Source organism: Heterodontus francisci, chromosome 32 (genome assembly GCF_036365525.1).
Source record: "Heterodontus francisci isolate sHetFra1 chromosome 32, sHetFra1.hap1, whole genome shotgun sequence".
Classification (NCBI taxonomy): domain Eukaryota; kingdom Metazoa; phylum Chordata; class Chondrichthyes; order Heterodontiformes; family Heterodontidae; genus Heterodontus; species Heterodontus francisci.
The window spans coordinates 51168194-51186750 of NC_090402.1; the positions used below are offsets into that span (position 1 = coordinate 51168194).

At 48.9% G+C, this 18557-nt stretch overlaps 1 protein-coding gene across 4 annotated transcripts in view; it reads left to right on the plus strand.

Annotated features, from left to right (window-relative positions):
- Positions 1 to 18557, plus strand: part of LOC137347803 (tetratricopeptide repeat protein 28-like) — a 492214-nt gene that overhangs the window by 410636 nt on the left and 63021 nt on the right. For all 4 annotated transcript variants that reach the window (XM_068012797.1, XM_068012799.1, XM_068012800.1 and 1 more), the window contains exon 15: positions 13650 to 13816. In XM_068012797.1, the coding sequence (XP_067868898.1) occupies positions 13650 to 13816 (167 nt within the window). The remainder of the gene's footprint in view (positions 1 to 13649; positions 13817 to 18557) is intronic.

The window sequence follows — 18557 nt, forward strand, 5'->3', positions numbered from 1 at the left end:
ACTCCGTCCACATTCACACTCTGTCCACACTCACTCTCTGTCCACACTCACTCTCTCTCTCCGCACTCACACTCGGTCCACACTCACTCTCTGTCCACACTCACTCTCTGTCCGCACTCACACTCCGTCCACACTCACACTCCGTCCACACTCACTCTTCATCCAAAATCACATTCCGTCCACATTCACACTCTGTCCACATTCACACTCCGTCCACACTCACTCTCTGTCCACACTCACACTCCGTCCACACTCACTCTTCGTCCAAACTCACATTCCGTCCACACTCACACTCCGTCCACACTCACTCTTCGTCCAAACTCACTCTTCATCCAAACTCACATTCCGTCCACATTCACACTCCGTCCACACTCACTCTCTGTCCACACTCACACTCCGTCCAAACTCACATTCCGTCCTCATTCACACTCCGTCCACACTCACACTCTGTCCACACTCACTCTCTGTCCACACACTCTCTGTCCGCACTCACACTCCGTCCACATTCACACTCTGTCCACACTCACTCTCTGTCCACACTCACTCTCTGTCCGCACTCACACTCCGTCCACATTCACACTCTGTCCACACTCACTCTCTGTCCACACTCACTCTCTGTCCGCACTCACTCTCCGTCCACATTCACTCTTCATCCAAACTCACATTCCGTCCACATTCACACTCTGTCCACACTCACTCTCTGTCCGCACTCTCACTCTGTCCACATTCACTCTCTGTCCGCACTCACTCTCTGTCCGCACTCACACTCCGTCCACACTCACACTCCGTCCACATTCACTCTTCATCCAAACTCACATTCCGTCCACATTCACTCTCTGTCCATACTCACTCTCTGTCCGCACTCACACTCCGTCCAAACTCACATTCTGTCCACATTCACACTCTGTCCACACTCACTCTCTGTCCACACTCACTCTCTGTCCGCACTCACACTCCGTCCACACTCACACTCTGTCCACACTCACTCTCTGTCCACACTCACTCTCTGTCTGCACTCACACTCCGTCCACATTCACACTCTGTCCACACTCACTCTCTGTCCATACTCACTCTCTGTCCGCACTCACACTCCGTCCAAACTCACATTCTGTCCACATTCACACTCTGTCCACACTCACTCTCTGTCCACACTCACTCTCTGTCCGCACTCACACTCCGTCCACACTCACACTCTGTCCACACTCACTCCCTGTCCACACCCTCTCTCTGTCCGCACTTACTCTCTGTCCACCCTCTCTCTGTCCACATTCACTCTCTGTCCGCACTCACACTCTGTCCACACTCACTCTCTGTCCACCCTCTCTCTGTCCACACTCACTCTTCATCCAACCTCACACTCCGTCCACATTCACACTCTGTCCACACTCACTCTCTGTCCACACTCACTCCTGTCCGCACTCACACTCTGTCCACACTCACTCTCCGTCCACACTCACACTCCGTCCACATTCACTCTTCATCCAAACTCACACTCCGTCCACTCTCACTCTTCGTCCAAACTCACATTCCGTCCACACTCACTCTTCATCCAAACTCACATTCCGTCCACACTCACTCTTCATCCAAACTCACATTCCGTCCACATTCACACTCCGTCCACACTCACTCTCTGTCCACATTCACACTCTGTCCACACTCACTCTCTGTCCGCACTCACACTCTGTCCACACTCACTCTCTGTCCACACTCACTCTCTGTCCGCACTCACATTCCGTCCACACTCACACTCCGTCCACATTCACTCTTCATCCAAACTCACATTCCGTCCACACTCACTCTTCATCCAAACTCACATTCCGTCCACACTCACTCTTCATCCAAACTCACATTCCGTCCACATTCACACTCCGTCCACACTCACTCTCTGTCCACACTCACACTCCGTCCACACTCACTCTTCATCCAAACTCACATTCCGTCCTCATTCACACTCCGTCCACACTCACACTCTGTCCACACTCACTCTCTGTCCACACTCACTCTCTGTCCGCACTCACACTCCGTCCACATTCACACTCTGTCCACACTCACTCTCTGTCCACACTCACTCTCTGTCTGCACTCACACTCCGTCCACATTCACACTCTGTCCACACTCACTCTCTGTCCACACTCACTCTCTGTCCGCACTCACACTCCGTCCACATTCACACTCTGTCCACACTCACTCTCCGTCCACATTCACTCTTCATCCAAACTCACATTCCGTCCACATTCACACTCTGTCCACATTCACTCTCTGTCCGCACTCACTCTCTGTCCGCACTCACACTCCGTCCACATTCACACTCTGTCCACACTCACTCTCTGTCCACACTCACTCTCTGTCCGCACTCACACTCCGTCCACACTCACTCTCTGTCCACACTCACTCTCTGTCCACACTCACTCTCTGTCCACCCTCTCTCTGTCCACACTCACTCTTCATCCAAACTCACATTCCGTCCACATTCACACTGTGTCCACACTCACTCTCTGTCCACACTCACTCTGTCCACACTCACTCTCTGTCCGCTCTACACTCTGTCCACACTCACTCTCTGTCCACACTCACTCTCTGTCCGCACTCACACTCCGTCCACACTCACTCTTCGTCCAAACTCACTCTTCATCCAAACTCACATTCCGTCCACATTCACACTCTGTCCACACTCACTCTCTGTCCACACTCACTCTCTGTCCACACTCACTCTCTGTCCGCACTCACACTCTGTCCACACTCACTCTCTGTCCACACTCACTCTCTGTCCGCACTCACACTCCGTCCACACTCACTCTTCGTCCAAACTCACTCTTCATCCAAACTCACATTCCGTCCTCATTCACACTCGGTCTACATTCACACTCTGTCCACACTCACTCTCTGTCCACACTCACTCTCTGTCCCCACTCACACTCTGTCCACACTCACTCTCTGTCCACACTCACTCTCTGTCCGCACTCACACTCCGTCCACATTCACACTCCGTCCACACTCACTCTCTGTCCACACTCACACTCCGTCCACACTCACTCTTCGTCCAAACTCACTCTTCATCCAAACTCACATTCCGTCCACATTCACACTCTTTCCACATTTACACTCCGTCCACACTCACTCTTCGTCCAAACTCACTCTTCATCCAAACTCACATTCCGTCCACATTCACACTCCGTCCACACTCACTCTCTGTCCACACTCACACTCCGTCCACACTCACTCTCTGTCCATACTCACACTCCGTCCACACTCACTCTCTGTCCACACTCACACTCCGTCCACACTCACACTCCGTACACACTCACTCTTCGTCCAAACTCACATTCCATCCACATTCACACTCCGTCCACATTCACACTCTGTCCACACTCACTCTCTGTCCGCACTCACACTCCATCCGCACTCACACTCCGTCCACACTCACTCTCTGTCCAAACTCACTCTTCGTCCAAACTCACATTCCGTCCACATTCACACTCTGTCCACACTCACTCTCTGTCCACACTCACTCTCTGTCCACACTCACTCTCTATCCACCTTCTCTCTGTCCACACGCACTCTCCATCCACACTCACTCTGTGTCCACATTCACTCTGTCCACACTCACTCACTGTCCACACTCACTCTCCATCCACACTCACTCTGTCCACACTCACTCTGTCCACACTCGCTCTCTGTCCACACTCACTCTCCATCTACACTCATTCTGTGTCCACACTCCCTCACTGTCCACACTCACTCTCCATCCACACTCACTCTGTGTCCACACTCACTCTGTCCACACTCACTCACTGTCCACACTCACTCTCCATCCACACTCACTCTGTCCACACTCACTCTGTCCACACTCGCTCTCTGTCCACACTCACTCTCCATCTACACTCATTCTGTGTCCACACTCCCTCACTGTCCACACTCATTCTCCATCCACACTCACTCACTGTCCACACTCACTCTCCATCCACACTCACTCTGTCCACACTCACTCTGTCCACACTCGCTCTCTGTCCACAGTCACTCTCTGTCCACACTCAGTCTCACTCCACACTCACTCTCTATCCACACTCACTCTCTGTCCGCACTCACTCTCCATCCATTCTCACTCTGTCCACATTCACTCTGTCCACACTCACTCTCCGTCCACACTCTCTGTCCACACTCACTCTCCATCCATTCTCACTCTGTCCACACTCACTCTGTCCACACTCACTCTCCATCCATTCTCACTCTGTCCACACTCACTCTGTCCACACTCACTCTCCATCCACACTCACTGTCCACACTCACTCTCCATCCACACTCACTCTCTGTCCACATTCACTCTCTGTCCACACTCACTCTGTCCACACTCACTCTTCATCCACACTGACTCACTGTTCACACTCACTCCGTCCACATTCACTCTGTCCACACTCACTCTCCATCCACACTCACACTATCCACACTCACTCACTGTCCACACTCACTCTGTCCACGCTCACTCTTCGTCCACCCTCACTCCGTCCACACTCACTCTGTCCACACTCACTCTCCATCCACACTCACACTGTCCACACTCACTCACTGTCCACACTCACTCTGTCCATGTCACTCTTCGTCCACACTCACTCTGTCCACACACTATCTGTCCACACTCACTCTGTCCACACTCACACTCCATCCACACTCACTCTCTGTCCACACTCACTCTCCATCCATTCTCACTCTGTCCACACTCACTCTGTCCACACTCACACTCCATCCACACTCACGCTGTCCACGTTTACTCCGTCCACACTCACATCCATCCACACTCACTCTATCCACACTCACTCTCCATCCACACTCACACTCCATCCACACTCACTCTGTCCACGTTCACTCTTCGTCCACACTCACTCACTGTCCACACTCACTCTGTCCACACTCACACTCCATCCACACTCACTCTGTCCACACTCACTCACTGTCCACACTCACTCTGTCCACACTCACACTCCATCCACACTCACTCTGTCCACGTTCACACTCCGTTCACCCTCCCTCTGTCCACACTCACTCTCTGTCCACACTCACTCTGTCCACACACTCCATCCATACTCACTCTCTGTCCACATTCACTCTCCGTCCACACTGACTCTCCGTTCACACTCACTCTCTGTCCACACTCTCTCCATCCACGCTGAATCTCTGTCAACACTCACTCTCTGTCCACACAGTACTTGTTTAATTTGGTAAAATTGTAGCAAAGGAACAGGACGCATTGCTCCAGTCTAGAAAGCTTTTTTGTATCTGTTGTCAGGAATAGTGTTCCAAATCAAGACCTGTCCCGACCTGTTGTTCCCACTCTCCAGTGGCTTAGTGACAGGACCTGCTGCTTCCAGACACTAGGATCCTGGTGACAGGACCTGCTTTTCCCAGACTCCAGGGGTCTGGTGACAGGACCTGCTGTTCCCAGACTCCAGGGGACTAGTGACAGGACCTGGTGTTACCACGCTCTAGGGGTCTGGTGACAGGACCTGCTGTTCCCAGACTCCAGGGGACTAGTGACAGGACCTGGTGTTACCACTCTCTAGGGGTCTGGTGACAGGACCTGCTGTTCCCAGACTCCAGGGGTCTGGTGACAGGACCTGCTGTTCCCAGACTCCAGGGGACTAGTGACAGGACCTGGTGTTACCACGCTCTAGGGGTCTGGTGACAGGACCTGCTGTTCCCAGACTCCAGGGGTCTGGTGACAGGACCTGCTGTTCCCAGACTCCAGGGGACTAGTGACAGGACCTGGTGTTACCACTCTCTAGGGGTCTGGTGACAGGACCTGCTGTTCCCAGACTCCAGGGGACTAGTGACAGGACCTGGTGTTACCACGCTCTAGGGGTCTGGTGACAGGACCTGCTGTTCCCAGACTCCAGGGGTCTGGTGACAGGACCTGCTGTTCCCAGACTCCAGGGGACTAGTGACAGGACCTGGTGTTACCACTCCCTAGGGGTCTGGTGACAGGACCTGCTGTTCCCAGACTCCAGGGGACTAGTGACAGGACCTGGTGTTACCAGACTCCAGGGGACTAGTGACAGGACCTGGTGTTACCACTCTCTAGGGGTCTGGTGACAGGACCTGCTGTTCCCAGACTCCAGGGGACTAGTGACAGGACCTGGTGTTACCACTCTCTAGGGGGCTGGTGAAGGATCTGCTAGTTCTGACACTATCACTCAGTGGTTCGCCGCCACTGTAGATGATTGAACCCATTGCTCTGTGTTCCGGTGGGTAAATATTGGTTTCCACCCAGTACCCATTCTGGTGTAAGTGAGATTATCCAGCAGGTCAGTCAACATCTGTAAAGATAGAAGACAAGTTCATGTTTCAGGTGCGTACCCCTGATCCAAACTCTGTGTACACCTAAAGTGTAACCTTCTATTTGTATTCATCCTTGGGATGTGGATGTCACTGGCAAGACCAGCATTTATGGCCCATCCCACGTTGCTCGACGAAGTGCCCTTCACAGCTGAGTGGTTTGCTGCACCATTTCAGGACCGTTAGGAATAAATTACCTTGGTGAGAGTCACAACAACAGCTTGTAGTTGTATTGCACCTTTAACATTGTAAATGTCACAGAATCATTATCAAACAACATTTGACATCAAGCCACATAGAGATACTCGGCCAGGTAACCGAAGTTTGGCCAAAGAGCACAGTTTTAAGGAGTGTTTTAAAGGAGGAAAGAGAGGTAGAGGCAGAGAGGTGGAGGGAGGATGTTCCAGAGCTTGGGCCTCAGCAGCTGAAAGCACGGCCAACAAAGGTTGTGCGATTGTTGTTGCTATTACAGAGACCTGGTTGAGGGAAGGACAGGATTGGCAGCTAAATGTTCCAGGATTTAGAAGCTTCAGGCGGGATAGAGGGGGATGTAAAAGGGGTGGGGGTTTTGCATTACTTGTTAAGGAGAATATCACAGCTGTACTGCGGGAGGACACCTCGGAGGGGTCGTGCAGAGAGGCAATATGGGTGGAGCTCAGGCATAGGAAGGGTGCAGTCACGATGTTGGGGGTTTACTACAGGCCTCCCAACAGCCAGTGGGAGGTAGAGGAGCAGATATATAGACAGATTTTGGAAAGATATAAAGGTAACAGGGTTGTAGTGGTGGGTGATTTTAACTTCCCCTATACTGGCTGCACAAAGAACAGCTAGGCGCTGCGCAAATGACTACTGGCAACACCTATGCAGTCATATTCAGCTGGTCTCAGACACCGGAAACATCAGAGGAATGTATGATGGCATTAAGAGAGCTTTTGGGCCAATCATCAAGATGATCGCCCCCCTCAAATCTAAATCAGGGGACACAATCACTGACCAACGCAAGCAAATGGACCGCTGGGTTGAGCACTACCTAGAACTGTACTCCAGGGAGAATGTTGTCACTGAGACTGCCCTCAATGCAGCCCTGTCTCTACCAGTTATGGATGAGCTTGACGTACAGCCGACAAAATTGGAACTCAGTGATGCCATTGATTCTCTAGCCAGCGGAAAAGCCCCTGGGAAGGACGGCATTACCCCTGAAATAATCAAGAGTGCTAAGCATGCCAAACTCTCAGCACTCTACGAACTGCTTTGCCTGTGCTGGGACGAGGGAGCAGTACCAAAGGACATGCGAGATGCCAATATCATCACCCTCTATAAAAACAAAGGTGACCGCGGTGACTGCAACAACTACCGTGGAATCTCCCTGCTCAGCATAGTGGGGAAAGTCTTTGCTCGAGTCGCTTTAAACAGGCTCCAGAAGCTGGCCGAACGTGTCTACCCTGTGGCACAGTGTGGCTTTCGAGCAGAGAGATCTACCATTGACATGCTGTTCTCCCTTCGTCAGCTACAGGAGAAATGCCGCGAACAACAGATGCCCCTCTACGTTGCTTTCATTGATCTCACCAAAGCCTTTGACCTTGTCAGCAGACGTGGTCTCTTCAGACTACTAGAAAAGATCGAATGTCCACCAAAGCTACTAAGTATCATCACCTCATTCCATAACAATATGAAAGGCACAATTCAGCATAGCAGCACCTCATCAGACCCCTTTCCTATCCTGAGTGGCGTGAAACTGGGCTGTGTTCTCGCACCTACACTGTTTGGGATTTTCTTCTCACTGCTGCTCTCACATGCGTTCAAGTCTTCAGAAGAAGGAACTTTCCTCCACACAAGATCAGGTGGCAGGTTGTTCAACCTTGCCCGCCTAAGAGCGAAGACCAAAGTATGGAAAGTCCTCATCAGGGAACTCCTCTTTGCTGACGATGCTGCTTTAACATCTCACACTGAAGAGTGTCTGCAGAGTCTCATCGACAGGTTTGCAGCTGCCTGCAACGAATTTGGCCTAACCATCAGCCTCAAGAAAATGAACATCATGGGACAGGACGTCAGAAATGCTCCATCCACCAATATCGGCGACCACGCTCTGGAAGTGGTTCAAGAGTTCACCTACCTAGTCTCAACTATCACCAGTAACCTGTCTCTCGATGCAGAAATCAAGAAGCACGTGGGAAAGGCTTCCACTGCTATGTCCAGACTGGCCAAGAGAGTGTGGGAAAATGGCGCAGTGACACAGAACACAAAAGTCCGAATGTATCAAGCCTGTGTCCTCAGTACCTTGCTCTACGGCAGCGAGGCCTGGACAACGTATGTCAGCCAAGAACGACGTCTCAATTCATTCCATCTTCGCTGCCTCCGGAGAATCCTTGGCATCAGGTGGCAGGACCGCATCTCCAACACAGTAGTCCTCGAGGCGGCCAACATCCCCAGCTTATACACACTACTGAGTCAGTGGCGCTTGAGATGGCTTGGCCATGTGAGCCGCATGGAAGATGGCAGGATCCCCAAGGACACATTGTACAGCGAGCTTGCCACTGGTATCAGACCCACCGGCCGTCCATGTCTCCGATTTAAAGACGTCTGCAAACGCGACATGAAGTCTTGTGACATTGATCACAAGTCGTGGGAGTCAGTTGCCAGCGATCGCCAGAGCTGGCGGGCAGCCATAAAGACAGGGCTAAAGTGTGGCGAGTCAAAGAGACTTAGCAGTTGGCAGGAAAAAAGACAGAAGCGCAAGGGGAGAGCCAACTGTGTAACAGCCCCGACAACCAATTTTTTCTGCAGCACCTGTGGAAGAGTCTATCACTCTAGAATTGGCCTTTATAGCCACTCCAGGCGCTGCTTCACAAACCACTGACCACCTCCAGGCGCTTGCCCATTGTCTCCCGAGACAAGAAGGTCAAAGAAAAAGAAGATATTGACTGGGACTCACTTAGTGCTTGGGGCTTGGATGGGGCAGAATTTGTAAGGAGCATCCAGGAGGGCTTCTTGAAATAATATGTAGATAGTCCAACTGGGGATGGGGCCGTACTGGACCTGGTATTGGGGAATGAGCCCGGCCAGGTGGTCGAAGTTTCAGTAGGGGAGCATTTCGGGAACAGTGACCAAAATTCCGTAAGTTTTAAGGTACTTGTGGATAAGGATAAGAGTAGTCCTCGGGTAAAGGTGCTAAATTGGGGGAAGGCTAATTATAACAATATTAGGCAGGAACTGAAGAATTTAGATTGGGGCAGCTGTTTGAGGGTAAATCAACATCTGACATGTGGGAGTCTTTCAAACGTCAGTTGATTAGAATCCAGGACCATGTTCCTGTGAGGAAGAAGGATAAGTTTGGCAAGTTTCGGGAACCTTGGATAATGCGGGATATTGTGAGCCTAGTCAAACAGAAAAAGGAAGCATTCGTAAGGGCTGGAAGGCTAGGAACAGACGAATCCCTTGAGGAATATAAAGACAGTAGGAAGGAACTTAAGCAAGGAGTCAGGAGGGCTAAAAGGGGTCATGAAAAGTCATTGGCAAATAGGATTAAGGAAAATCCCAAGGCTTTTTATATGTATATAAAGAGCAAGAGGGTAACTAGGGAAAGGGTTGGCCCACTCAAGGACAGAGAAGGGAATCTACGTGTGGAGCCAGAGGAAATGGGCGAGGTACTAAATGAGTACTTTGCATCAGTATTTACCAAAGAGAAGGACTTGGTGGATGATGAGCCTAGGGAAGGGAGTGTAGATAGTCTCAGTCATCTCATTATCAAAAAGGAGGAGGTGTTGGGTGTCTTGCAAAGCATTAAGATTGATAAGTCCCGAGGGCCTGATGGGATCTACCCCAGAATACTGAGGGAGGCAAGGGAAGAAATTGCTGGGGCCTTGACAGAAATCATTGCATCCTCATTGGCTACAGGTGAGGTCCCAGAGGACTGGAGAATAGCCAATGTTGTTCCTTTGTTTAAGAAGGGTAGCAAGGATAATCCAGCAAATTATAGGCCGGTGAGCCTTACGTCAGTGGTAGGGAAATTATTAGAGAGGATTCTTCGGGACAAGATTTACTCCCATTTGGAAATAAACGAATTTATTAGCGAGAGGCAGCATGGTTTTGTGAAGGGGAGGTCGTGTCTCACTAACTTGATTGAGTTTTTTGAGGAAGTGACAAAGATGATTGATGAAGGAAGGTCAGTGGATGTTATCTATATGGACTTCAGTAAAGCCTTTGACAAGGTCCCTCATGGCATACTGGTACAAAAGGTACCACTCGGGATCAGAGTATAGGATCTCTCAAGCTAGAACCTTCATATGAAAATTGAGAGAAGTGATGTTGCTGGAAGAATTTAAAAATAGCATCCCAGTTAGTATAAGAACCTCGGTTGAAGAACAAGGGGAAGAGAAGCAGCAAAAATGACCGATGATTATAAGTTAATACACAAATCCCTAATCCAGAATAAATTTGGGTTTAGTAACCCTACAGGCTAGGGAAAGATAGCAGGGCTGCAGAGGAAGAAGAAATGGGCTCGAAAGAAAAGGAGGGTAGGAAAGGAAAACCAGACCAGTCTCCAACTTTTTAAAAGAAGGAAACCAGGGAATAAACCAGTAAGGGTCCGCCCAACATGTTTCCAGTGTGGCAAATCTCAGCATGTTCAAGCAAACTGTTGGTATTCTAAAAAGCCAACAGGAGGCACTGCCGTCAAGCCCGTATCCGTAGGTATGAAAGTGGTAAGCATGTATTATAACATAACTCAAGAACAAAACACATTACAGAACTTTTTTACAAGAAGTAAAAATGACTCCTTTTGTATCCCAGACATCAGGCAAGGAGATAACCATCCTCAGGGATACCAATTGTTTTCAGCAAATTTACAGAAATGCCACCCGAAAGCAGAACACCACGGAATTGGTAAAAAGGCTTATTGAAAAATGCTTAAAGGTTCCCATAGTTAAAGTTTACCTGCAGAGTAAATTAGTCACGGGTGTAGTGATGGTCAGCATCATTCCGAGCTTACCCATGCAGCGGGTATACCTATTGCTGGGCAATGGCTTGGCAGGAAGTGCAGCATTTTACTCAGAAGGTCCAAAACAGTCCACAGAGACTGGAGAAACTGAGGGGAACAAACAAAACTCTGTACAGCTGCAGAGGGCTGAGAAAGTCCCAAAAATCCCACGGGGGCAATAGGCCCAGTAAAGATTAAAGAGACTAACCAAAAGCCAGTAGAATTTAAAGAGACCAAGATAGAACCAGTGGAATCTAAAGCAGTGAAGGTAGAGCCAGAAGAATTTAAAGCGGCCAAGATAGAGCCTGAAGAATATAAAAGAGCTGAGATAAAAGCAGAAAAAGTTAAAGGAAAAGAACCAGAGATATGATTAGCCAAAGCATTCCTCAAAGATTTAAATAACAACAAGAAAAGCTCCCAACAGGAAAGTCAAGCGTGAGGGAAATGCCTTGCCTAGTTGAAGTGCCACAGGGGAGTGCAGCGGAAGCTGGACAACCACCTGTGTTCATTAGTGTTCCAGAGGACATGGGTACGATTAGGGAAAAGCATATCCCTGAAGTAAAAGGAAGGTAAAATGTCCTAAAGTAAACAACACTGCTGAACATCACAAGAAAACTCAAAGTGAGGTCAGCGTGGATCGACCCACTAAAGAATCAAATGATCAGGTTCCAAATCCAAAACTAATCAAACCCAACAATTTTGATTCAGAACTCAGCAAGAACACGGGGCAGGAAGAAATCCCAGATGCTTCACAGCAGCTAAAAAAAAATTATCACCCACCATCCCCAATAGAGATAAGAATTATCAATGTGCAGAACCTGAATTGTTAAACCCATGTGTGGTAGAAACAGCAGTCAAGGTGTTAAAGCTTGTACAAGCAGTGGAATGTGCGAGAAACCCAGAACCATGCAGTAATGGAAATTTGCATACTGCAAGCTTCACCAACAACCACATGCTTATTGAAATTAATGTTCCCAAAGTACTACAAACTAATGCTAGAGAAACACCAAGCCCATTTGACAACACGTAACCAAAAGAAATTTGGTTGTTGTGAAAAGAAGTTGTGAGATTGTGGTATGGATGCTATGTGTGCAATGCTCTGACCCCTAAACCTTCTTACTATTTTCCTTTCTCTCTTTCTAAACCCAAAAACCAAACAACATAAAACAATGAAATCCGAGGAAATCCTTTTGGGGGAGGTATCACGCATGCAAGAAGAGCGACAATAAAAAAAATACAGACTAAAACGGAAGAGTTATAAAAATTGACTTTACCTTTTTTTAAAAATGGACAATTCTGCTAAAGATGGCCACCGCAGGTAAATGACCTCTCCTTTGTATTTTCAAACTGTCTGACAGGGACAAAGGGAAACCTTTTGAGCAAGGACATTGGGTGTCAATTACACCCATTTTAACATATTCCTGAATTGAATGGGTTCTTCTGAAATAAAGAAGTTGTGAAGTAGCTACATTCTAGGCCATTGTTGGTCACCACAGAGAGGAAGATTCACATCTCCCAACAGAGACAAAGTAGGTCCCTGATGAGTGAGAGACACCCAGAAAGAAGCATCACCAAGGATTGGGAGAAATACAGCAAGCCAGATGGAAAGGGCCCTGCTATAGAATTCTGCATCTTCACATATACAGCAGTGAATTAGAAATTATCCACTGTCTTCAACTGAACTTTCAACCAACAGAGAAACCTAAAACCACCTCAGGCTGCAAGCAACCAGAACTGACTTCCGAAAGAATTCAACAGGTTTACCCTGACCCCAGAAACGTACCTCACTTAAAACCACTGACCCCTTTTCCTCTGTTTCCGTCTCTTCTTGTATGTGTGTGTGAATGCATGAGTGGATGCGGTTGCGACAATTTCAGGATAAGGCATATTGATCAATAAATAATTTTCCGTTTTAAACCCACAAGAAATCCTACTGCTGTCTGTTTATTTGACAAGTAAAACATAAAAGGGTTAACCCCTAATAACAAAAAACATTTGCTGCAGTCAGGTGGGAGGTGAACAGTAGAAATCACCCAAACCCTTCACCACACGGGCCTGATCGGGTAAGGACAGCAGGCGTCCGTCCCTGGCGGACATTAGTAAAGTAGGTTGGTTTTTTACAACTGATTGATATCAGCTTTATTTTCCAGATTTTTAAAAACTGAATTCAATTCCTCACAGTTCCGTGGTGGGATTTTAATTCATGTTCTCTAGATTGCCAGTTTATTAACATAAACACGGCACTACCTGTAGCTGCCTGACTTGCTGGGTGTTTCTGATTGTGTTTCTGTTTCTGATTTCCAGCTCTGTGTTTTACTGGTGTAAGAAAGTGTTTGTATCTCTGCAGATTCGGGAGGTACTGGTGTAACTTTGTGTTACTTGGATTGGACACGTTCGTTAATTTGACGGCTATCAAACATGAAATGTTGCACCAGAACATGGAGAATATTGAGCAGGAGGTGCATCAAAGCAGAAAACAGGACTGGCTGAATCCTGCACCGTATACCCCTCCAGGTAACAGCACACCAATGCACTCAACCTGTACATATGCTTTATAGCAGTGAAGGTTTAGAGGAGATTTGATATAGGTGTTAAAAATCATGAGTGGTTTTGATAGGGTAAATGAGGAAAAAGTGTTTTTGGTGGCAGAAGGATTGATAACAAGAGGACACGGATTTAAGATAATTGGCAGAAGAACTGAATGCGACAAGAAACTTTTTTTTTACGCAGTGAGTTGTTACGATCTTGAATGCGCTGCCTGAAAGGGTGGTGGGACCAGACTCAATAGTAACTTTTAAAGGGGAATTGAATAAAGACTTAAGGCAAAAGAATTTGAAGGGCTGTGGGGAAAGAGCTGAAGAGTGAATTAATTGGAGAGCTCTTTCAAAAAGTGGGATGAATGGCCTCTTTCTGTCCAAGCTCATTCTATGATAACAAGTAAACACTGAAACACAGCACACGACCTCTGCATATGCAATACACATTGAGACAAAACAACCGAGCTGTACATGCACCGTACACACTGAAAGTCAGCACCAAGCTGTACATACGCAGTACACACTGAGAGTCAGCACCCAAGCTGTACATACACAGTACACACTGAGAGTCAGCACCCGAGCTGTACATGTACAGTACACATTGAGAGTCAGCACCCCAGCTGTACATACACAGTGCACACTGAAAGTCAGCACCAAGCTGTACATACGCAGTACACACTGAGAGTCAGCACCAAGCTGTACATACGCAGTACACACTGAAAGTCAGCACCAAGCTGTACATACGCAGTACACACTGAGAGTCAGCACTCGAGCTGTACATACACAGTACACACTGAGAGTCAGCACCCAAGCTGTACATACACAGTACACACTGAGAGTCAGCACCCGAGCTGTACATGCACAGTACACACTGAGAGTCAGCACCCAAGCTGTACATACACAGTGCACACTGAGAGTCAGCACCCGAGCTGTACATACACAGTACACACTGAAAGTCAGCACCAAGCTGTACATACGCAGTGCACACTGAAAGTCAGCACCAAGCTGTACAAACGCAGTACACACTGAGAGTCAGCACCCAAGCTGTACATACACAGTACACACTGAGAGTCAGCACCTGAGCTGTACATACACAGTGCACACTGAGAGTCAGCACCCGAGCTGTACATACACAGTGCACACTGAGAGTCAGCACCCGAGCTGTACATACGCAGTACACACTGAAAGTCAGCACCCAAGCTGTACATACACAGTACACACTGAGAGTCAGCACCCAAGCTGTACATACACAGTACACACTGAGAGTCAGCACCCGAGCTGTACATACACAGTGCACACTGAGAGTCAGCACCCGAGCTGTACATACGCAGCACACACAAAAAGTCAGCACCAAGCTGTACATACGCAGTACACACTGAAAGTCAGCACCAAGCTGTACATACACAGTACACACTGAGAGTCAGCACCCGAGCTGTACATGCACAGTACACACTGAGAGTCAGCACCCGAGCTGTACATGCACAGTACACACTGAGAGTCAGCACCCAAGCTGTACATACACAGTACACACTGAGAGTCAGCACCCGAGCTGTACATGCGCAGTACACATTGAGAGTCAGCACCCCAGCTGTACATACACAGTGCACACTGAAAGTCAGCACCAAGCTGTACATACGCAGTACACACTGAAAGTCAGCACCAAGCTGTACATACACAGTACACACTGAGAGTCAGCACCCGAGCTGTACATGCGCAGTACACATTGAGAGTCAGCACCCCAGCTGTACATACACAGTGCACACTGAAAGTCAGCACCAAGCTGTACATACGCAGTACACACTGAAAGTCAGCACCAAGCTGTACATACGCAGTACACACTGAGAGTCAGCACTCGAGCTGTACATACACAGTACACACTGAGAGTCAGCACCCAAGCTGTACATACACAGTACACACTGAGAGTCAGCACCCGAGCTGTACATGCACAGTACACACTGAGAGTCAGCACCCAAGCTGTACATACACTGTGCACACTGAGAGTCAGCACCCGAGCTGTACATACACAGTACACACTGAAAGTCAGCACCAAGCTGTACATACACAGTACACACTGAAAGTCAGCACCAAGCTGTACATACGCAGTGCACACTGAAAGTCAGCACCAAGCTGTACAAACGCAGTACACACTGAGAGTCAGCACCCAAGCTGTACATACACAGTACACACTGAGAGTCAGCACCCGAGCTGCACATACACAGTGCACACTGAGAGTCAGCACCCGAGCTGTACATACACAGTGCACACTGAGAGTCAGCACCCGAGCTGTACATACGCAGTACACACTGAAAGTCAGCACCAAGCTGTACATACACAGTACACACTGAGAGTCAGCACCCAAGCTGTACATACACAGTACACACTGAGAGTCAGCACCCGAGCTGTACATACACAGTGCACACTGAGAGTCAGCACCCGAGCTGTACATACGCAGTACACACTGAAATTCAGCACCAAGCTGTACATACGCAGTACACACTGAAAGTCAGCACCAAGCTGTACATACACAGTACACACTGAGAGTCAGCACCCGAGCTGTACATACACAGTGCACACTGAGAGTCAGCACCCGAGCTGTACATACGCAGTACACACTGAGAGTCAGCACCCAAGCTGTACATACACAGTACACACTGAGAGTCAGCACCCGAGCTGTACATGCACAGTACACACTGAGAGTCAGTACTCGAGCTGTACATACACAGTGCACACTGAGAGTCAGCACCCGAGCTGTACATACGCAGCACACACAAAAAGTCAGCACCAAGCTGTACATACGCAGTACACACAGAGTCAGCACCTGAGCTGTACACACACCGTACACATTGAGAGCCAGCACCCGAGTTGTACATACACAGTACACACTGAGAGTAAGCACCCGAGCTGTACACGCACCGTACACACAGAGTCAGTACCTGAGCTGTACATGCACCGTACACACTGAGAGTCAGCACCCAAGCTGTACATACACAGTACACACTGAGAGTCAGCACTCGAGCTGTACATACACAGTACACACTGAGAGTCAGCACTCGAGCTGCACATACACAGTACACACTGAGAGTCAGCACTCGAGCTGTACATGCACAGTACACACTGAGAGTCAGCACTCGAGCTGTACATACACAGTACGCACTGAGAGTCAGCACCCGAGCTGTACATACACAGTACACACTGAGAGTCAGCACCCGAGCTGTACATACACAGTACACACTGAGAGTCAGCACCCGAGCTGTACATACACAGTACACACTGAGAGTCAGCACCCGAGCTGTACATACACAGTACACACTGAGAGTCAGCACCCGAGCTGTATATACACAGTACAAACTGAGAGCCAGCACCCGAGCTGTACATACACAGTACACACTGAGAGTCAGCACCCGAGCTGTACATACAACATACACACTGAGTCAGCACTCAAGCTGTACATACACAGTACAGACTGAGAGTCAGCACCCGAGCTGTACATACACAGTACACACTGAGAGTCAGCACCCGAGCTGTATATACACAGTACAAACTGAGAGCCAGCACCCGAGCTGTACATACACAGTACACACTGAGAGTCAGCACCCGAGCTGTACATACAACATACACACTGAGTCAGCACTCAAGCTGTACATACACAGTACTCACTGAGAGTCAGCACTCGAACTGTACAGACACAGTACACACTGAGAGTTAGCACCCGAGCTGTACATACACAGTACACACTGAGAGTCAGCACCCGAGCTGAACAGACACAGTACACATTGAGAGTCAGCACTCGAGCTGTACATACACAGTACACACTGTGAGTCAGCACCCGAGCTGAACAGACACAGTACACATTGAGAGTCAGCACTCAAGCTGTACAGACACAGTACACACTGTGAGTCAGCACCCGGGCTGTACATGGACATTACACATTGAGAGCCAGCACCCGAGCTGTACATACACAGTGCACACTGAGAGTCAGCACCCGAGCTGTACGTACACCATACACACTGAGTCAGCACTCAAGCTGTACAGACACAGTACACACTGTGAGTCAGCACCCGGGCTGTACATGGACATTACACATTGAGAGCCAGCACCCGAGCTGTACATACACAGTACACACTGAGAGTCAGCACCCGAGCTGTACGTACACATTACACATTGTGTGCCAGCACCTGAGCTGTACATACACAGTACACACTGAGAGTCAGCACCCGAGCTGCACATACACAGTGCACACTGAGAGTCAGCACCCGAGCTGAACAGACACAGTACACATTGAGAGTCAGCACTCAAGCTGTACTTACACAGTACACACTGTGAGTCAGCACCCGAGCTGTACATACCACCGTACACACTGAGAGTTAGCACCTGAGCTGTACATACACAGTACGCATTGAGAGTCAGCACTCAAGCTGTACTTACACAGTACACACTGTGAGTCAGCACCCGAGCTGTACATACCACCGTACACACTAAGAGTTAGCACCCGAGCTGTACATACACAGTACACACTGAGAGTCAGCCCTCAGGCTGTACATACACAGTACACACTGAGAGTCAGCACTCGAGCTGTACATACACAGTGCACACTGAGAGTCAGCACCCGAGCTGTACATACACAGTACACACTGAGAGTCAGCACCCGAGCTGTACATACACAGTACACACTGAGAGTCAGCACCCGAGCTGTACATACACAGTACACACTGAGAGTC